General features: G+C 36.5%; 1 protein-coding gene across 3 annotated transcripts in view; it reads right to left on the reverse strand.

Annotated features, from left to right (window-relative positions):
• The window catches only part of LOC140153594 (serine/threonine-protein phosphatase 2A 56 kDa regulatory subunit gamma isoform-like), an 85,638-nt gene that overhangs the window by 16,362 nt on the left and 48,820 nt on the right, over positions 1–20,456 (reverse strand). For all 3 annotated transcript variants that reach the window (XM_072176376.1, XM_072176375.1, XM_072176377.1), the window contains 4 exons: positions 12,554–12,684; positions 9,902–9,961; positions 827–935; positions 122–175 (listed from right to left, as the gene is read on the reverse strand). In XM_072176376.1, coding sequence (XP_072032477.1) covers positions 122–175; positions 827–935; positions 9,902–9,961; positions 12,554–12,684 — 354 coding nt within the window. The remainder of the gene's footprint in view (positions 1–121; positions 176–826; positions 936–9,901; positions 9,962–12,553; positions 12,685–20,456) is intronic.

Consider the following 20,456-nt stretch of genomic DNA (forward strand, 5'->3'; position numbering starts at 1 on the left):
CTACCTTAACACTATTCTGTAACATCAAATAACCTTTTGTCTATATCATGTTATCTACACAGTAAATACTTTGATAACAAAAAAACAGGTTGAACACCTGTAGTAGCTAGCATTGGCTTACCTTTTCTGTTAATGAGGGATCTTTTTCTAGAAACTGTACTACACAATATGCTAACTGTAAAATGAAAAATACACAAAACAGAGTTTCATTAAAATTTGATTTTACAACATGTAACTCATCAGGTAGACACATTTATACCATATCAAAAGCTTGATCATAAAAAAAGTTTTAAAATCTAGAAACACCAAGAGCATTTCTATACTGTGTCTCATCTCAAGTTGAGAGTAACACCATGTGTGTATTTTGCAGTGACACTTTCGGATCATGCATGCTAACCTAATCGTACATGGCGTATACATACACAGAGTGGCAATTTGTCCACATGCTAGTGACGCAACCATGTACACCCACTGACAGTACTGTCAAATTGAGACAAGACGCCATATTACAATCTACTATGGCATATATCTAAGAGCAGGAGGTTATATAGGTCCAATTTCTCAAACCTTGGTTAGTGGTCAGGCTTCCTAAGCCAGCAAACTAGTCCTACCAATATGGATCCATTTTATTGATTTATCTGGCTAGGTGATGAAGGACCTATGATGTGAAATTGTAAGCACTGGTATACACACAACTAATTAAGTTTAAGCCTGATGGCTTACGATGCCTGACCACTAGTCATGCTTCAAGAAACTGGCCCATAGAGTCTAACTCTCCTGACCCAGCACCAACATTTGTATAGAAAATAATCAATTGAAGACTGACCTGGGGATGATATACACTAAGTGACTTGGCCTTGTGTAACGGCATCAACACTCGCAGTAAGAAATTCTTGTGTTCCTCCTTCAACGGTAATGCAAAACCATTGATGATACTGTCAAAAAGTAACAAAATATTACACAAACAAATCATATTAAAACAGCATGTTACTAGAATCAAACCCTTTCGTCCTACTAGTAGGGATGCCCACTCTCAATACAGTTTCCACTAGAACGATTTTTCATTTACTGTGTGCGTGCACTCACACACGTATTGTCTATGGAGAAACTGATCGATACAAGAAATCCCAGGCATGTTAAATGGCGTACATACTTGTTTTGATCCAAATGTAGGCCTATATCAGGGTGTTTCAAGAAATTCCTGATTCCACCAGAAAACATTCACCAAACTTTTTCCTGTTTGGTCAGTAAATAGAGAGGACCTTCCTGCATGAAGAGATCAACTTTTTTTAATGAAAAATTTAATGAGATGAGAACTACAACAGGTTGAAGTGACACCATTCCCTGCATCAGGTGTTCAAACGCAATTATCTCCGAATTTGGAGTGAATCAGACAAGCAAACTTACATACTCATAAAATTTAACTATTTATGAAGACAAAATGTGCAGGATGTTAAGAAACTTAAGAATGTTTAAGCCGCCCGCGGCTCATCTCAAGTCATGCACTTCCCCGTGCACTTCCCACTACCATGTCCATTTCATAGGGAGTATAAAAACCGGGGACCATCATGGCTTCCATGCACACAGTGTATTGCTCAATGTAGTAAAGATAACCTTTGAGTTGGAGCAAATTTCTCAAAATTGGTAGTGATTAATGTTACCAAACTTATGCCATGATGAAATATAATAATTTTTGAAGATAAAATGTGCTGACCTTAAAAGATTGAACAATGTTTAAGGTTTTACCGTCACACCGATTCGACTTGACTATTGCGCCTGTTTTCAACGCGTATATGCATCCGCGTCGTGTTCGGCGTTGCGTTGCAGACATCGCAGAGAACGATGCGTGTTGTGCGTGTCAAATCTATTTTTGCGCACATGCGATAACTAGGGCCACAAAATAAAGAAAACAATGTTTACTGAGCGCAAAAAAGTGGCCGCTTCTAATAATACGGAAATATTAATACAACATATACAAACCAAATCTCATTGCCAGCGTGCTTCCACTGATAACGGACCTGGACCCCTCCCCAAAGTAGGCCTACGACAGTAGGGTCCAATAGATGGTATGAAGTTATAGGCCTACCCAACAAACACAGAATCATGTTTTTTTACACATTAGGCCTAAACGAGTGTTGGTTAAATTGGTTAATTCTTTTAAATAATATTTTGGCCTAAATTAACCACTATATTATATGCCGTTAAAGGTTATGTTTGTAGAACGTTTCATAATGAAACGCACTACAATAACATTAAAAATATGTTGTGAAAATGTTATTGTAGACATATATTATTTTGGCAACATTGTTCCAACTTAGAATATGTTTTTGATTGTTCATGTTTTTGATTGTTATTTTGAATTTTTTTTAAAAGTTTATAATCCAACATTTAAATGTTTAAAGCATTTTGTGTTATTGGGTAAAGACCTAGGCTACTACGTGCACTGAATTCATAATGCATGCGATACAGACAACACCATCAAAACTATTTAGTTTAAAAAATGTGTCATACATTTACAAAAAAAATGATATCATCATTGGCTAAACGTTTTTCTACAGCTAGGAAACCCAATGTTTAACTTTGCTTTAATTGAACTGCAACAATTGATGATATGAATCCACCTCGAGATAATTACGTATAGGTTGTGTGGCCAAAAAAGTTTTCCTCTCGATAAACGGCACTAGGCATGCTAAGTAGAACTGCTTATAATAATCGTGAGGCCTATAGTCAAACACTTTCGCCAATGGTGTCAAACGCTTCGTTTTAACCATGCTTTAACATGTTTAAAGAGGAAGCCCCGCTTGGCCAGTTCTCCACAGAAGAACTGACTTACACCTGTTACTTTGATGACAGACAGAACAGAATTCACATGGACAAATTTTAACCTTGACTAATTCCCTAAGGAACTTGAACCAAAAGTGGGACTTCCACTTTAATAAATCCTCTTTTAGGTCATTCGAGTCAGGTGAACATAGTGAAAGCTGAAAAATTCCTCACTTTATGTAACTTGATAACTCTTTGGCCCAATATCTTTGCAGAATGGGAGTCTTTCTTACACCGTTTATGACCAAAATACACCAAATTAGAATTAGGCTAAGAATTGTAAGGCTTCATTAAGTCTTTTATAGTCGACATCATTATAATTGGACACTTCTTAGGTAACTTTTTTTTTCAGTGAAAACTTTCCTGCGTAAACAGATAATTCCTTTTTTGTGGCCATATGCGTACCTAACGCTGATCCGACATTAGATCGCTTTGTATGCCAGCGCCTTTGGTACGCACCAAAATATCCATGTACGCAATTGACTACGCATGGTGTCGCAGAAAAATGCATTTTGACCAATTTTGGTCAATTTCCGAAAACGAGGTCCGGGACCCCAATTTTTTTTTATGCGCGATTTTACAGAGCTTTTTCTTTTCATAACATATATAAAATTTAAAAATTTCGTCTCGACAATTTTTTTATACAACGCAAAAAAGGTGGTATATTTTGGGCAAATTGCTGATTTTGCCATTGAAGTGTACAGAGATTTTGGAAATGTACACCTCTTTTAAAACGGCTGTAGCTCAAAAGTGAGGTCCGGCACCCCTGTTTTTTTTCCTGATTTATTATCTACACATATTAACGTACAAAATATATCAATTTAAAAAAATTTGGTCGATAGGTTTAGTAACGACGGTAAAACCTTAAGACTACCGCTTTTCATTTGAAATAATGCACTTAATGAACATCTCCTCTATGGAGATATTTTCCATATGCGCCATCTATGATCATGCTCGAGGTTTCAACAAACAAACCATGGGTTTTGAGGTCTTATAGTTTTTGTTGTATGTCAACAAAATCGATTAAATTTTCAGGATGATCTTATTTTCATGTTGTTATAAGCAAATATAATGTTCCAGATAAGATAGTTAATAAATACATTAAGAAAAAGTACCTTAAAGTTGCACTTTCTGTTAGTATTCCTTTTGGACTTTAACTTTTTAACATGTTCTAGCAGCCCTATATAAAACCGTGACACTCGAAAGGCCATATCTCTGGAATGAAACGTCCGATTAAGATTATTTAAACGCCAAAATGTTTCTTTCATCAATTTCCATCCAATAAGTTAGGTCTGAATCAATTTAAAAGTACTTCAATTTTTAGTGGACATGCCTACTACTAGATAAGGAAAAAACATTTTGTGTGTGTCAAATGTTGTGATGCCACATTTCAAACACTTTAAGATGTTTGCCATAATTCTTTTTACATTCACCATGCATGCAACTTTTTGGTTTGGAGCAAGCACCAAAATATTGCAGTACAAAACTGAAATATTCAAGTGCATGCACAACACATAATATAGATGCATTTTAACTAGATTAGCAAAATCGGTGATAAGATATTCTTAATCCCTGAAAAAAAGTCATTCTGACCTTTTATGACCCCATTTATAGCACCAAGGTTAATGGTGAAAAAGTCACCCCTAATGGGCACCACTTCACCCAAAAAACTAAACTAAGATGATTACTAAAGCTCTCGTCACACGGTCAATCTTTGCCAACATACTTCCATAGGGAATGGCAATGATGAATTGTCTGCACCTGGTTCATAGCAGTTTGAAGACAAATTTGACCGTGTGACTGCCACTGTTTGGTCAATCTTTACACAATTTGGGGTTACAGGAATGTCAAAATAGTTTGCAAGAAAATACAACATGTTCTATTTTTCCTTCAAATTTTACATTACCTAGGGAATCATGAGCCAATTATAGAACAAGAATGTGGGTAGATTGAGGGATTTTCACAGAAAATTTTGACATAGTCAATATAATATCAGTATCACTTTATCAGTACAGAATTTTGTTTTGCTGCATGGTATGTTGCTCGATGTTTGTGCATAGAAACTAGCATCATCATATCTAGAGGTAAAACATTAAACACTACCTGTAACCTACTTGAGAGGTGGAGGTTCTTTGGAACATCAAAGTGAGGATTATATTAAGATAAAGATAGGCCTGCTTTCTATATAGCCAATCATTAGATGAGGCTTGCCTACCAGAACAATAAAATAAAAAGGCCTCCGCCTTAAACTCAGGCTATATGTCTATATGTTCAATTCATAGGCCTATATCACCTATAGGCCTATGGGTATTTACACTTATCTTTTGATAAAAAATAAAAAGATTCTCCTCAGGATCCACACATTGTTATTTTTAAAGTGTAGGCCTAATTTAATGATATAGCATTGTGCTAAGGGCTATGCGTAAACATCTGTATGAAAAACAATGTAAAGCCTAAAACTAATACATTGTATAGGCCCTTCTACTTTAATAGTTAGATTTTTAACAGAAAGGAAACTGTGTATTTTAATAGCATACAGTTTCAAAGCTCGTTAAATGTTTTATTTTAACATGTTTATTTTTTAATCTAATAGGCCTATAATATTAATTTAATTGTACAGAACAAGACATAAAGGCAAAATCAACTGTATGAGTATATAAAGATATAATACAACATGTGGACTATTAAGATTGTCCCTTTCTCTTAATACAGCAGCCCTGCTAATACCACAATATTTCAAAAACATTTGATGCAAATATTTGATAGTGTGACTGGGTTTGGTTAGGATCATCAAATATCTGTCAAAACGAAATTTGAAGCCAAGTTTGATGTAAAGATTGACCGTGTGACGAGAGCTTAAGAAGAAAACTAAGAAAAGGATTAAGCTTTAAATTGCCAAGAGATCTAAAAGATTTCTTCTGATTGGTTACTCAGATGGTTATGTCATGTAATTAACCAATCAAGGACAATGTAAGAAATGTGGTAGTGTCCATGGGACACAATTTTCAGCAGGTAGGTCTGGTGACATTGCACCTGTTTCACCTGGACAGCATATTCCATCCATGACACTTGATACATAGATTCATTTACTGTGACTTAACTTCTCATTGATTTAGCACTTAAGAAGCTATCAAGCTGACAGCATCTATTAAATTTGATTGGATAACAAATTTAGAAATCAATTGGTAACAGCTACGTAATTAAGTATTGAGTCTGTGAGCACCACCGTGCATAGATTATATACATTGGAAGAAGCAATGCAGCTATTATGTCTTTGGTTACTAAAATACAGCAAAAATTCACATACCGTATTTTTCCTAATAAGTGCCCATGGGCTGTAAGATTTCATGATGGGTGGGCGTTTATTAGGGATCAATATTTTGTGTACATTTTTACATTAAATGACCAAAATAACACCACCCATTCCAGTTTTAGATGCATCTGTTTGCAGGAGGAATAGCTTATCATCATGAGAAATGAATTTTCTATAATATCCAGTGAGACCTAGGAATGATCTAACGTTCTTTTCACATATATTTGCACTTAATAATGGTAAATTTATTTGCTTTTTCAATTTTCATTTTGTAAAATTTTGGGGGTGGGCGTTTAATAGAGACTGGGCGCTTATTAGGAACAACATAGTAGTTCATATTCTTAATAATATGACAGATTGAATGATTTTTTGTAGTTGTGAGTTTTCCTAGAAAGTTGCACATTTACAAAATTTGGTTTTAGGATTACGGTTCAGGCTAGACTGCGGAACTCGGTCTTCAATGATAGTCAAGTCATTTATCTATTGGTTGTTATATATGACCATCATTTGAAGAGCTCTTATGATACATCCTCCCTGGAGAAGTTTCAGGCACCTGCTTGGGATTATTAGGGCAGAGGTTATCTTTTGAATTAATTAAGCATAGTCAAAGACATTTGCATCATAAACACAAATGTTGTGTATTTCCGCTCCCCATAATATTGGTGTTACAGACAATGGCTGGTTCAGGCCAAGGTTAGCTCTAATGGAACATATACTTGTGACTTCCATTAAAACTACATGTAAAAAAAATCACTCACACAGAACAGACACATGTGAATTGGCATTCACGATGGTTCAGCCATGTGACCTAAATATTAAAATCCGCATCACTGCACAAACACCTGACTATTGAAACTACTATAGACCACAATGGCCTCATCCCAATGACATAGTTCAATAAGGGACGCACCATTAGATATTATCGGGGGGGCTAGGGAGTTTTTTGAAAAAAAGTTTTGCCTCACTGATGAGTAAAAAAAAAAAATTTTGCCTCACTGATGAGTAAAAAAAAAAAATTTTGCCTCATTGATGAGCAAAAAAAAAAATTTTCCCTACCCAGCTCTGTATAAAGGTATACATTAAAATTGAAAAATACAACTTTCGCCGCCAAAGGCGGCGAAAAAAAATTTTGCCTCCAAAGGCAGCGAAAAAAAAAAAAAAAAATTCGCCGCCTTTGGCGCCAAAAAAAAAAAATTCTGCCTGACCCAAACTCCCTAGCCCCCCCCGATAATATCTAATGGTGCGTCCCTAACCTCAATTAAACACTCATAGTGCAAAATTTGACCTCAAGTTGCAGGGTATGACTTTTTGTACCCAAATTTTCTAAGCTCATTCAATGAATGTACAAATGTATTGGGGTAAAAGAACTGTGCCCTGATAGATGAAGATGTTGTGGACCCTAGTGAACCTTCCGTCATAAATACTTTTTTTACAACCCAATCAATTTATAATCCTTCTTCAGGCAGTCAAAATCATTGGCATATTTTCAATAACATAGTTGGAAGTCATTTTTAAATCATGACTACATTCAAAGAGCAACATGGATTTAAAATTTATCAAATAACACTTTTTTGTCAAAAGTAAAGCCATATATGAAATGAGTAATTTTTACTTGTTAATAGAAATTATGTTGGGTTCATAGTCTGCAATAAAATTCTGTTTTACAACTTATTGTTGACACCTGACTGTCTACATTATGCATCGTATTATATTACAGCAAGGGACTTTTGCAGTTGAAATCCATACACCCCCATGGCAGACATGACCTATATCTCCCAGGGGGTGTAGATTTCAAATGGATCACCCATTTAGGTAACCCCATTTGAAATTCACACTCCCTATAAGGAAAATTAAGGTCATGTCGTCCATAGGGGGTTATAGATTTCAAGTGGAATAGCCCGAATAGCCCAATGAGGTCGTCAGCCTTTCTGCGGGATCCGCCATCTTGTGGGTATTGCCGTTCTGCATGTCATGCGTTAGACATTACGCCCCTGATTACGAAGTCGCAGCGCATGATGCACCTCTTCAGTCAAGCGTCAACGCGGTGATCTTAGCAACAAGTCACAATGACTACCTCTACACTTAAAAAATCAAACAAGAACTTAATCAATAGGCTACATTTTCACTTTTCCAGTTTAAGAAGAATTTCTACTAAAATCAATCGCATTAGACCTTGTTATATCTGACAGAGACGCGAGTCGCAAGCCATCAAAAATTTGTCACTAATTAGAATAACAGTATTTCTGAAGTTTTCTTACAGTGTTATTTTCTGAAACAAGAATCCATTTCCTGAAATTGGTGAATTTCCTGCCGATATCAGCTCATTATAAAGAATCCCAACAATTTCATTGCCACAACAACCTCAGCCAAAACATGACTTACTTTGACCTTTAATATTATGAAATGTATACATTAGCTCACACATTACTTTATAAAAGGCGTGTTCACATTGTCTGACGTACGCCAGGCGGAACTTGATCGGCGTAAGTTGCTAGGAGCAGTGGTAGGCGCTGCCAGGAGAAGGTGCAGTGTGAACGATGGTCAGCGTAAGTTCCGCCAGGCGTACGTCCGACGATTTACTCCTGACAAAAGTCAGGAGTAGCAAGCTGGGTGTAACCTCCGCCAGGCGTAAGTTGCAATGTGAACGCTGTTACTCCTGGCACCCGGTGTAAGTATGACCTTTTGTTAGTCGGAACTAAGAAATTACATATCGCACGGTTGATAAAGGTCACAGAAACACCGGAAGTGGTAGCCAATGTTTACGCCGACCAGAAGTGAATGCTTGGTGGAACTAATTGGTGTAGTGCTAGGAGTAGGCCAGGTGTAGACACGTGGTAGGAGTAGGGAAAATATTTGTGGAATTTTGATCAATGTTAGCGTAAGTTTACGCCGGGTGTAACTCAAAATGTGAACACAACTATACACACATACACTCTCCTGCCAGGGTCATTTCAAATATTCTTGTAAACCTAAAACCACTTTGAGGTTGTTTCAATTCATGCAATAAACAAGTAAAATGTCTTTTCATTATCCAGAGATGTAAATGCCGAAGGATGATGGTGGTGATGATGATCTATTTGGAATTCATACTCCCCTTGTGGAAGATATTTCTAACATCTACCACAGGGGTAGTGTGGATTTTAAATGGAATAGCCCAATGGGCAGAAAATAAATGAAAATGTGGATATATTGAGTATCAAAATGCCTGGAATCAGGCAAATGTTGAAAACTTACATCCCTGATCATTAAATGATCAACACTATGTTAACAGCTATTTAGCACCCATATCCTTACTGAGCTATAGACCTCTTGACATCGTTGTTTATCAATAAAGGCGAGGGATTGGTCTGTCGATATGCTCGAACAAACCGCTTCACTGGTCAATAGCTTTCTTGTACTATATGAAATGTGGTGGGAGATTTAAAATGCACGTGCCCTGAGCAAACTACGATGCGTACGCACACTGCAGGGCAAAGAACAATGGAAAGTGCCATAATTCACGCGCATACTGCCGGGCAATGACGTCACATGTCAAGTGGTCTATATGACATTTAGCTACCAACCAACAAACCTTCCCGGCTATAGCATTTACAACCTTGGCATGTCAAGCCCACTTGCCGTTGCTAGTGGTTTCGTCCACATACCTTCCAAGGATTTCTAGTAATTCTGCTATCCCATGATGGTGTTCAGTCTCATAAACAAACCTGAAAGAATTAAAATGAAATGAGATGTATGAAAGCAATTTGCCTCATTTGGTCTACATACCTGCCCAGAATTTCTAGTAATTCAGCGATTCCGTTGTGGTTTTCTTTCTCGTAAACAAATCTGAAAGAACAAAAGTCACTAACAATGTTAGTCACAATTTATCATACAATACAAATATTAATTTTAATTTTAGATTCAAGGAAACTTAATATGTTTAAGATGAAACAATAACTGCTCTCTTTTGATTTTTCTGTTCAAAATGAATAAAAGTACAAGCCCCGGCTGTGCCCAAGAACTGCATGTGTACTTGGTTTATTTCCTTCACCTAATGAAATTTGGGGAGCTGCACAGATAATTGGTGGATGTTACAATCTAAGTGCGGATTGGTTTGCGCCGGGTTCAGCTGCAAAACCTAGTTGATGCGAAGTGATTCTGCTGATTCACCAGCAGCGAAAAAATTACATCGCAATGAAACCTCTGGAAAAATGCCCTATATAAATCACAAAATTTATTTATTATTTATTTATTTATTTAAATGGAAGATCTTTAAAGATGATGGCAAATGATTCAAACAAGTACATGTAGTAACTCAAGTTGTCCCAAAAATTCCAGTCCAACCACACATTTTTTTTAAAATAAACATCATTTTTCACCAGGTCACTACTTTTTAACCTTTATCTGGTATGGCTTGTTTTTATAAATAGTTTATCAACATTTGGGCATCTTGCCAATTTCTTCTGGACGCATACTCCTCTGTATCACTCAGTTTCACTTCATGATATGATACATATGCGACTATCGGATTGACAATTTATTCTCACTTATCACAGTATTCTGGTTTAAGTGCTTCTATTTTGATCATGAATTGCTAATGACTGACCTATATGCTGTGTCTCGTCTCAAGTTGAGAGCTGTTGCGGGTGGCTCCGTGTGCCACCAGTGCATGATTGCGTCACTAGAGTATGGACAAATCGCCCGTCTACGCATGTGCATACGCTCCACAGGATAAGGTTAGAGCGTGCGATTCAAAATTACCACTGTAAAATCCAACATGGCGTTATTATCAACTTGAGACAAGACACACTATAGCTACTGTGTGTGAGACACCAACCATAGAGAATACTCATTAGGTTCCACTGCTCATCATAACCTCAATTAGTTTCTCTTCTCTGTTTCAATTTCGCCAAAACATTCATTATTTTTAATACAAATTAAGAGTTTTCGAAACAAAATGAAGAAACATATGCATCCAAAAATATGATTTCAACTGTGAATTTTGTTTGTTATGAAAAATTCCAACTAAAAACAAAGGTGATTTACTCTAAGTTTTAGTGGTGTTTCAACACTTCACTAGTGGTTTCAGACTGGTCCACTAGTCAGGGAGAACACTGATGCTTTATTAATTAATATATTTCTTGCATAAAACAATCAAATTGTTTTAAGATCTGTTCTTAGCTTAACCCCATTTCTAGATTACACAATGCTAGAGGATAGTGCAACAATGTAATTTCATATTATAATGAAGTTGCCTCATCCCTCACAAAACCTCACTGAATTAGCTTGGCCAAACGAGGCATCATTCATTCAGAATGTACATTAACACAGGTGTTCTACATGAGTCCTAAGCTACTCAATAGACAATTTCATATTATAATGAAGTTGCCTCATTCCTCACAAAACCTCACTGAATTAGCTTGGCCAAACGAGGCATCATTCATTCAGAATGTACATTAACACAGGTGTTCTACATGAGTCCTAAGCTACTCAATAGACATTATAACCCGATTGCTACAAGACCTTTGCCTTGTTTGTTTTGGAATCTTGGATCTGTTATGGGTTATCAGTAACAGACATAACATCACAGACAGACAAGTTCTAATTCTGTAAGGCATATGAGGTTATTGTATATGTTACAGCATCAAACTTTACAGGGAGTTAAAATATGCTCACTGTTGTGTGTTTAAAAGGGATCGGATAGCAACGTTTGCACGGTATCTTTGAGGGACACCGGAGTACATCAGACATAGCAAATTGCATTCTGAATACGAGGAATGTCCTTTTGATATCAAATAATTTTTATTTTTGAAATTTGTGACATAATTTTATGGCAAATTGATATTTTGGAAATGTAACAGTCCTCAAAGTAATCTTTATAAATCTAATGATATGTATTTAAAGTGTATGTAGCTAGGAGGAAAAGCCATCCATCATTTCGTATTGAAAATTACAATTTTTCCCCCAAAAAGACCTCAGACCTCCAGGTCACAGGTTGATGATTATAGATATTTTAATACCAAATAAGAATTTTATGCAGTGGTTTCAATCTTATGTTAAGATAAAATTGGCTAATAAAATGTAACATATAAAATCAATTTTGAGGGACAAATCTTGGAGGTGAGGTTAAGCTCTGGTCCAAAAATCAAGATTAGTGCAAAGTAGGAGGAGACTAACCAAATTTCAGCTGGATAAGAGGACCTAAGGCCTAGGCCCCAGTAGTGGCGCTACGGGGGGCAAGGGGCATTTTGCCCCCCCACTTTTGAGGCAAAACCCCCAAAATCACGTAAATTGCCACTTTTTATGCAATTTCCCCCCCTGAAATTCACTTTGCCACCCCCAAAAAAAAATCCTGGCGCCGCCACTGCTAGGCCCCCTTCTCCTGGATAGAACCCTGGATGACAGTAGGTGGAGATTTTGCGGTATGAAACATCTTACCTATAGAATATGTTATTAATCTGTTTGCGAATGTAGGCTCTGAGACCCAGGAATTTGCCATAGATTCTATGCAGTGTGGTCTTTAAGAAGTCCCTCTCTCTTGGATCTTCACTATCAAACAGGTCCAGTAACTAGAGAAAGAAAACAGAAAAATGAAAACAAAATTATACCTTACAGCTACAGTAACTTCAACATAAGCATAATAAACACACAATTATTTAAAACATCCATCCCATTATGTAACATTTGGGATTTGCTTCCTCACTCTGCCCTCCTCCCCCCTCCAAACCCACCAAAATTTCAGACAGCATTCATATACACAACAGAAGTGGTTCACTTTTGGCCATGTACATAATACTCTATTATCATCCCCAAGGTTAACCAATGACTGTTTTATGTTGAATTTAATTTAAAACAGCAAAATCAACATCAATCCATTATCATCACCACTGATTGAAACAAAATTGGCTTACAAGTCAAATATTTCATCATTATTTACAATTCGACTTTCTGATGAATTATTGCGTCTATCGTTAAGCAGCTGCTCAAATCGATTTTCTCCACCATCTCTGGATGTCTACGATGTGGGCTGCAATTTCCACAGGGGTAGTGTGGATTTTAACTGAAATAGTCCATTTTCAGCCATAATGAGTAGAAAAGATTTGGAAGATTTTGGAATTCTAAACAAAACTGTTAAATTTTAGGCATTATTTCACGTAAAATTAGCTAAAATTACCAGCTGGATTGAGCATACTGTGCAACTGGAATTGAGATGGCAGTAAAATCTGCCACAGGGAGTGTGGATTCTAAATGGAATTACCCAATAAATGCAAGTTGGTCAATGATCTCTTACAGGGTCTATGTAATAACTGAATGGTCCATCATGAAAAATACATTGTATCAAGAGATATATCTGGAGTGGAGCAACCTAAATCACTGGCGTGTCCAGGATCTTTTCCTGCGGGGGGCTCAAAGGGGCTTTCATTACTTATGCGGGGTGCTCAATGGCTAAAATCGCCAAAAAAACCTGATTTTACATGTTTTTAACAAAGTGCAGGGGGCTTCAGCACCCAAAGCCCTCCCCCTGGACACACCACTGTAAATGCACCAATAATAGCAAGCATTTTGAATGGCCCTAACTGAACTTGATGTATGAATTCCTCAGTATTTCATCAGCTACAATTGGGTATCATCTCAATGCATGTTGCCAGATATGCAATGAAATTCTGAATGACAATGCAGAGTCGCGTTGAAATTCTCTTCATGCAAAATGTACATGTCTACATAGTAAAAACACACGTAAGGGCATTCTCTTCTGATCAATTTTGAGATTCAATTTAAAAAGTCTAGTTTTCATGTCTCAAGTTCATCGCTACTTTTTCTATATCGTATACCACCAGCAAAATTTATCACGATAATCGATAATGGCGATAAAGAGGGAAGCTTAAAAACATTTTTATTTTACCGAGTTTCAGTTTCGAAAAAAGTATGGTTCATAGTGCAAGGCATGGCTTTCTGGTCTCAGTAGAAACAAACTTGTCAATGGATTCAATGGATGGACTAACTGGACTACCCGTCCAAAAAATAGTAGGTAAAAATATATTACTGTGCGCTCCGTTTCAACATGCTGATAGTTATTTAAATCTGTCCGCTATACTAATGAATGATTTCCATCTTCCACACAAAATGTACACATTAATATGATAATCCAGTCAATATTGTGATATTATAATCACGCAGTTGGCCCTCGCTAGTTATCTCATCAGGATCTTAACCAATTAAGTTTATTTATAGCCTTTTATTTGTTCTTGGTGACATTTTCTTAACAGTGAGCTGTCTTAAAATTTGTAATTTAACTCAGTGGTTTAATCCGCAGTATGTATAAATTGTGGCTAAAACCATGATGAAGGTGAAAACATAAATTGCTGACAAGATAAAGGAGAAGGACACCTCATACTATTCATTCTGCCTTTTGAGAAGAGTGAGAGCAATTACTCCTCTACAGCTCTTCTTAAGTAGCATTTGCAAGAGCGATATATAGCTCCTCTAGATGACTCGTTTAAATTCTTTATGCTTTAATGGCCTCAGGTGTAAACAGCTCTTCTAAAAGCTCTTCTTGAAGCATAAAGGCGCTGGAACTGACAATAGCGATATTAACACAGAATAGCAACACTGACTGCTAATATGCAATTATCAATGTGAGGCTTTGAAATTAGCGCAATTATGATAAGAATTTGTTGAAATTAGCGCAATTATCAACCATCTTTTGAAATTAGCGCAATTATGAATTAAACGTTGCAATTATGAAACTTTCAAAATGCTCCATGAAAATAGCGCAATTATGATAATAACTTTTCCAAATTAGCGCAATTATCAACCCCATTTTGAAATTAGCGCAATTTTGAACTAAACATTGCAATTATGAATCTTTCACAATGCTCAATGAAAATAGCGCAATTATGACAATAACTTGTGCGCAATTTTAAGCTAAATTGCGCAATTTTCAGATTTTCACTTTACCTCTTCATTGAAGTGATAATTGCGCTATTCCGCTATTTTCAAAAAATTGCGCAATTTTGCGCTAAATTGCGCAATTTTCAAATTTCAACATTTTCACTTTACCTCTTCATTCAAGTGATAATTGCGCTATTCCGCTATTTTCAAAAAATTGCGCAATTTTGCGCTAAACTGCGCAATTAAATTGCGCAATTTTCAGATTTTCACTTTACCTCTTCATTGAAGTGATAATTGCGCTATTCCGCTATTTTCAACAAAATTGCGCAATTTTGCGCTAAATGACACAATTTTCAAATTTTCACTTTACCTCTTCATTCAAGTGATAATTGCGCTATTCCGCAATATTCAAAAAAATTGCGCAATTTTGCGCTAAATTATAAATTAAATTGCGCAATTTTCAGATTTTCACTTTACCTCTTCATTGAAGTGATAATTGCGCTATTCCGCTATTTTCAACAAAATTGCGCAATTTTGCTAAATTGCTAATTTTCAAATTTCCAGATTTTCACTTTACCTCTTCATTCAAGTGATAATTGCGCTATTCCGCTATTTTCAAAAATTATGCAATTTTATGCTAAATTGCTAATTTTCAAATTTTCACTTTACCTCTTTATTGAAGTGATAATTGCGCTATTCCGCTATTTTCAAAAAAATTGCGCAATTTTGCGCTAAATGACACAATTTTCAGATTTTCACTTTACCTCCTCATTCAAGTGATAATTGCGCTATTCCGCTATTTCCACAAAATGGCGCAATTTTGCCCTACATTTTGCAATTTCCAGATTCTAATTTCCTTAATAACATACACCCAGCAGCCCAAACGTTTAGGGAACATGCTCCAAGTGGGACCAGAACGGAAGGGCCCCAGAGAGCAAGAAATAAACTGTGAACTGCTAATTTTTTCATAACATACACGCAGCAGCGCAAACGTTTCGAGAACGTGCTCCAAGTGGGACCAGAACGGAAGAGCCCCGCAGGGCAAGAAAGAAACTGTGAACTGCTAATTTTTTTAATAACATGCACGCAGCAGCCCAAACGTTTCGAGAACGTGCTCCAAGTGGGACCACAACGGAAGAGCCCCGCAGGGCAAGTAAGGAAGTGTGAACTGTTAGGTCTGATGTGTTAGGTCTTTCTTAAGAAATTGATGTTTATCCTTTCACATGCAGCTCCACGATGAGTAAACAAACAAAAACATACAAGAATGTAACGGAAGCCTAATGTATTCAAAGCAGGTAACTTCGTTTGTTTTCATTGACATTGCAGTTAATAACACACATTCCTTACTGTTACCCTTACAAGTGTCTATCACGCTAATCAAATTATATTATAATGCACTTTCAGTTTCCCACACGCTCGAATGGGAATTGCATTGCGAACTTTCCCAATGTTTGGTAACCGTATTTCCTGCAATAATGTGACAACTTAACGTGGAAAGTTCTATTCTATATTGTTTGGCAATATTGTATTTTGTCAATACAATAGTATGTTTAAACTTGTAACTTTGTGTTTTTGATCGGAAAGATCGGATATTTTATTGCCGATTCAAATTCTGGACCATCGCAAGGGTGCAGAACTGTTACGTCTAATGTTTACGCATTTCGATTCCGCTATGTGTTAGGTCAGACAGATACGCATTTTCGACTTTTGAAAATAGCGGAATAGTGCTATTATCACTTGAGTGGTGGGGTAAAGTGAAAATTGCATAATTGCGCAATTTTGTCTAAAGGCCATTTTTGAAAATAGCGAAAATAGCGCTATTATCACTTGAGTGGTGGGGTAAAGTGAAAATTGCATAATTGCGCAATTTTGTTTAAAGGCCATTTTGAAAATAGCGAAATAGCTATTATCACTTGAGTGGTGGGGTAAAGTGAAAATTGCAAAATTGCGCAATTTTGTGTAAAGGCCATTTTTGAAAATAGCGAAATAGCGCTATTATCACTTGAGTGGTGGGGTAAAGTGAAAATTGCATAATTGCGCAATTTTGTCTAAAGGCCATTTTTGAAAATAGCGAAATAGCTATTATCACTTGAGTGGTGGGTAAAGTGAAAATTGCATAATTGCGCAATTTTGTCTAAAGGCCATTTTTGAAAATAGCGAAATAGCGCTATTATCACTTGAGTGGTGGGGTAAAGTGAAAATTGCAAAATTGCGCAATTTTGTCTAAAGGCCATTTTTGAAAATAGCGAAATAGCTATTATCACTTGAGTGGTGGGGTAAAGTGAAAATTGCAAAATTGCGCAACGTTGTCTAAAGGCCATTTTTGAAAATAGCTTAAATAGCGCTATTATCACTTGAGTGGTGGGGTAAAGTGAAAATTGCAAAATTAAGCTAATTTTGTCTAAAGGCCATTTTTGAAAATAGCGGAGTGGTGGGGTAAAGTGAAAATTGCAAAATTGCAATTTTGTCTAAAGGCCATTTTTGAAAATATCTAAATAGCGCTATTATCACTTGATTGGTGGGGTAAAGTGAAAATTGCAAAATTGCGCAATTTTGTCTAAAGGCCATTTTTGAAAATAGCTAAATAGCGCTATTATCACTTGAGTGGTGGGTAAAGTGAAAATTGCATAATTGCTAATTTTGTCTAAAGGCCATTTTGAAAATAGCGAAATAGCGCTATTATCACTTGAGTGGTGGGGTAAAGTGAAAATTGCAAAATTGCGCAATTTTGTCTAAAGGCCATTTTTGAAAATAGCGAAATAGCGCTATTATCACTTGAGTGGTGGGTAAAGTGAAAATTGCATAATTGCTAATTTTGTCTAAAGGCCATTTTTGAAAATAGCGAAATAGCGCTATTATCACTTGAGTGGTGGGGTAAAGTGAAAATTGCAAAATTGCGCGATTTTGTCTAAAGGCCATTTTTGAAAATAGCGAAATAGCGCTATTATCACTTGAGTGGTGGGGTAAAGTGAAAATTGCATAATTGCGCAATTTTGTCTAAGAGCCATTTTCACCAAACTGATTTTCTTCTAAGTCTAAAAATACACTGATAATAGCTTAAATTAGCACTTTTTGATAATAGCAGTGCTATTATCGCAATTATGTGTAGAAACGAATGACAAAATAGCGCAATTGCGTCTAGTATAAAAAAGAGCGCTAATATCGCTATTATCAGTTATAGCGCCTTTCTCTCTTGAAGAGACCAGAATATCCGTCAGAAGAGCCTTCTATAGCTCTTTTCTCATTTTCAAAAGGCAGTCCTTCCATTAAGGAAGCCAGCTTATCAATATTACAGGGGTGTGATTCAAAGCTTGTGAAATATCCAGAAAGTAGTATAAAAATCCAGAAAAACAGTGTGATATTGGGCAAAAATACCCTAAAACGGGCTGAAAATCAATCAAATTGCGTAAATTTTGACCACAAAAAGTCCAGAAAATCTGGAAAAATCCAGACACATCTCATCCCTGTTATTCTTCCCATATACTCTACACAAAATAATTTATTTAGTATGATGAAATATGCATAATTATTTAATATACTAATTAAACAATTTGTGGAATAGGCTAATTTGCTCTGAACAACCATGATGAGTAATTAGCCTCTTAACTATGGAGTAGAAATTATGCGGCCTTAACCATTTTTCCCATCTCTGACTTGCCTCTTGGTTACTAACTGGTTATCTTATTCCTTTGGTTCACTGCACTGGGTAGCAGCCAAACTAGATTACTTATTAACCGACTGATCATTCCTTGAAATACATGTATTTCATGTATTTCATTACAATTATATGTGTACCCTCAACTGGTTATTGCAGACATTAGCAGGATTTATGAGTCCAATGCTATTATAGTCCAATGCTATTAATATAGTGATGTTTCCCAAGCCTTTACCAATCGCTCCCACTGGCAATGTAACACCTTGATAATCTTATAAATGTGACACATCTCCATGTCTAACCATCACCGTACCTGTACAGTAGGCAATGACTACATGTAGACGTGCAAAACTACACACACTGTTTTTGTTTAGGCAACAACTCATCCGAGTAGTTCCTCATATAAGGGATAGAATTAATTCTCTAGGTAATTTTGCACAGTGAGCCTGTCTTCCTTCCATCTCCTAATAGTTGTGTTCGCATTTTGAGTTACACTCGGAGTAAACTTACGCTAACATTGATATGTCCACATCCTGCATGTCCACACCTAGCCTACTCCTAGCACTACGCCGACCAGTTCCACCAAGCATTCACTTCTGGTCGGCATTAACTTTACCTACCACTTCCGGTGTTTCCATGACCTTTTTCCTAAATGGCATAACCACCATTACCCCTAAAATGGCAAAATTACTTTTTTTTTACATCATGTTGATAAAAAAGAATCTTTGTAATAAGTAGACCTCTCGGGCTCAGAGCTTGTGACGATTTTAAAATTATTGTTACTAATTTGAAGTGTACTTTCAGTTTCATACAATAGTAACCACAAAATTTAACCCTAAATGGCAATTTATGAGGTTCAAAAGGAGACCCCAATATAGCTGAAAATGGACCCTAACCGGCCATGTAGCGACACCTAAACATTGATACGCTGCATGCTCAAAACCAACCCTTTTACGCCATTTATGCTAACAAGTATATGCTCACTTTTATATTTGAGTGACCGCCCTAGGTTCATACTTTGTTACACCACACAGGGTTGTGATCAGGATTGGTGAGCTTGTTCTTCAAAACCTTGGGTGAATGAGAGAGAGTCCAGGATGGCGCTGAACTTTGGTTTACCAGCAGTTTGGTAGTAATGTATCTTGTGCATATTTCACCGGTCGCAGTATCAAATCACGCACTGAGTTAATCATACTGAATCATGTACAGTACACGTGCATGTCAAAGGCAGTTTGCCTGCACACTTGCAGGAGCTGTACGTCACTACCGGATTTGAAGTGAATCCGGCCAAATATGGGCTGATATTGCAGAAAACCCACAGACGTGTGCCCTGCAAGCTATCCTTGGGCACACAACTGTTACCATGGTTACTGTTCCGAGACATTCAAGCAAAACACCGTCATCTACCTTACTCAATGGTTACATTCACTTTAAGCACAGCGCTTTTAATATAGTCCTTCCAAAGACTTAAAATTGCAGCTTTTCTCAAAGATAAACAGAAAGGGAATGTGTACAACTTCCTCTCAATTCAAATTTAAAACACAAACTTCCTATTAATATTTGCAGTCAAGGTTGCTTGACAAGTAGTCTTTGATTTTTGGTAGAGTTAACATCTTTTAAATTGAAATGAAACCAAATTAGATTACAAAGTTTCAAATATATTCTGATGAATGTTATCCACACGTCTATAGGATTAGGAAGCATTTACATTGAACCATAAATAAACTTGAGTATACATACTCAAAATACTGTGCTTCCAAGTGAAGGAAAGAAAAGGGTCTCACTAAAAATATG

Source organism: Amphiura filiformis, chromosome 5 (genome assembly GCF_039555335.1).
Source record: "Amphiura filiformis chromosome 5, Afil_fr2py, whole genome shotgun sequence".
NCBI lineage: Eukaryota > Metazoa > Echinodermata > Ophiuroidea > Amphilepidida > Amphiuridae > Amphiura > Amphiura filiformis.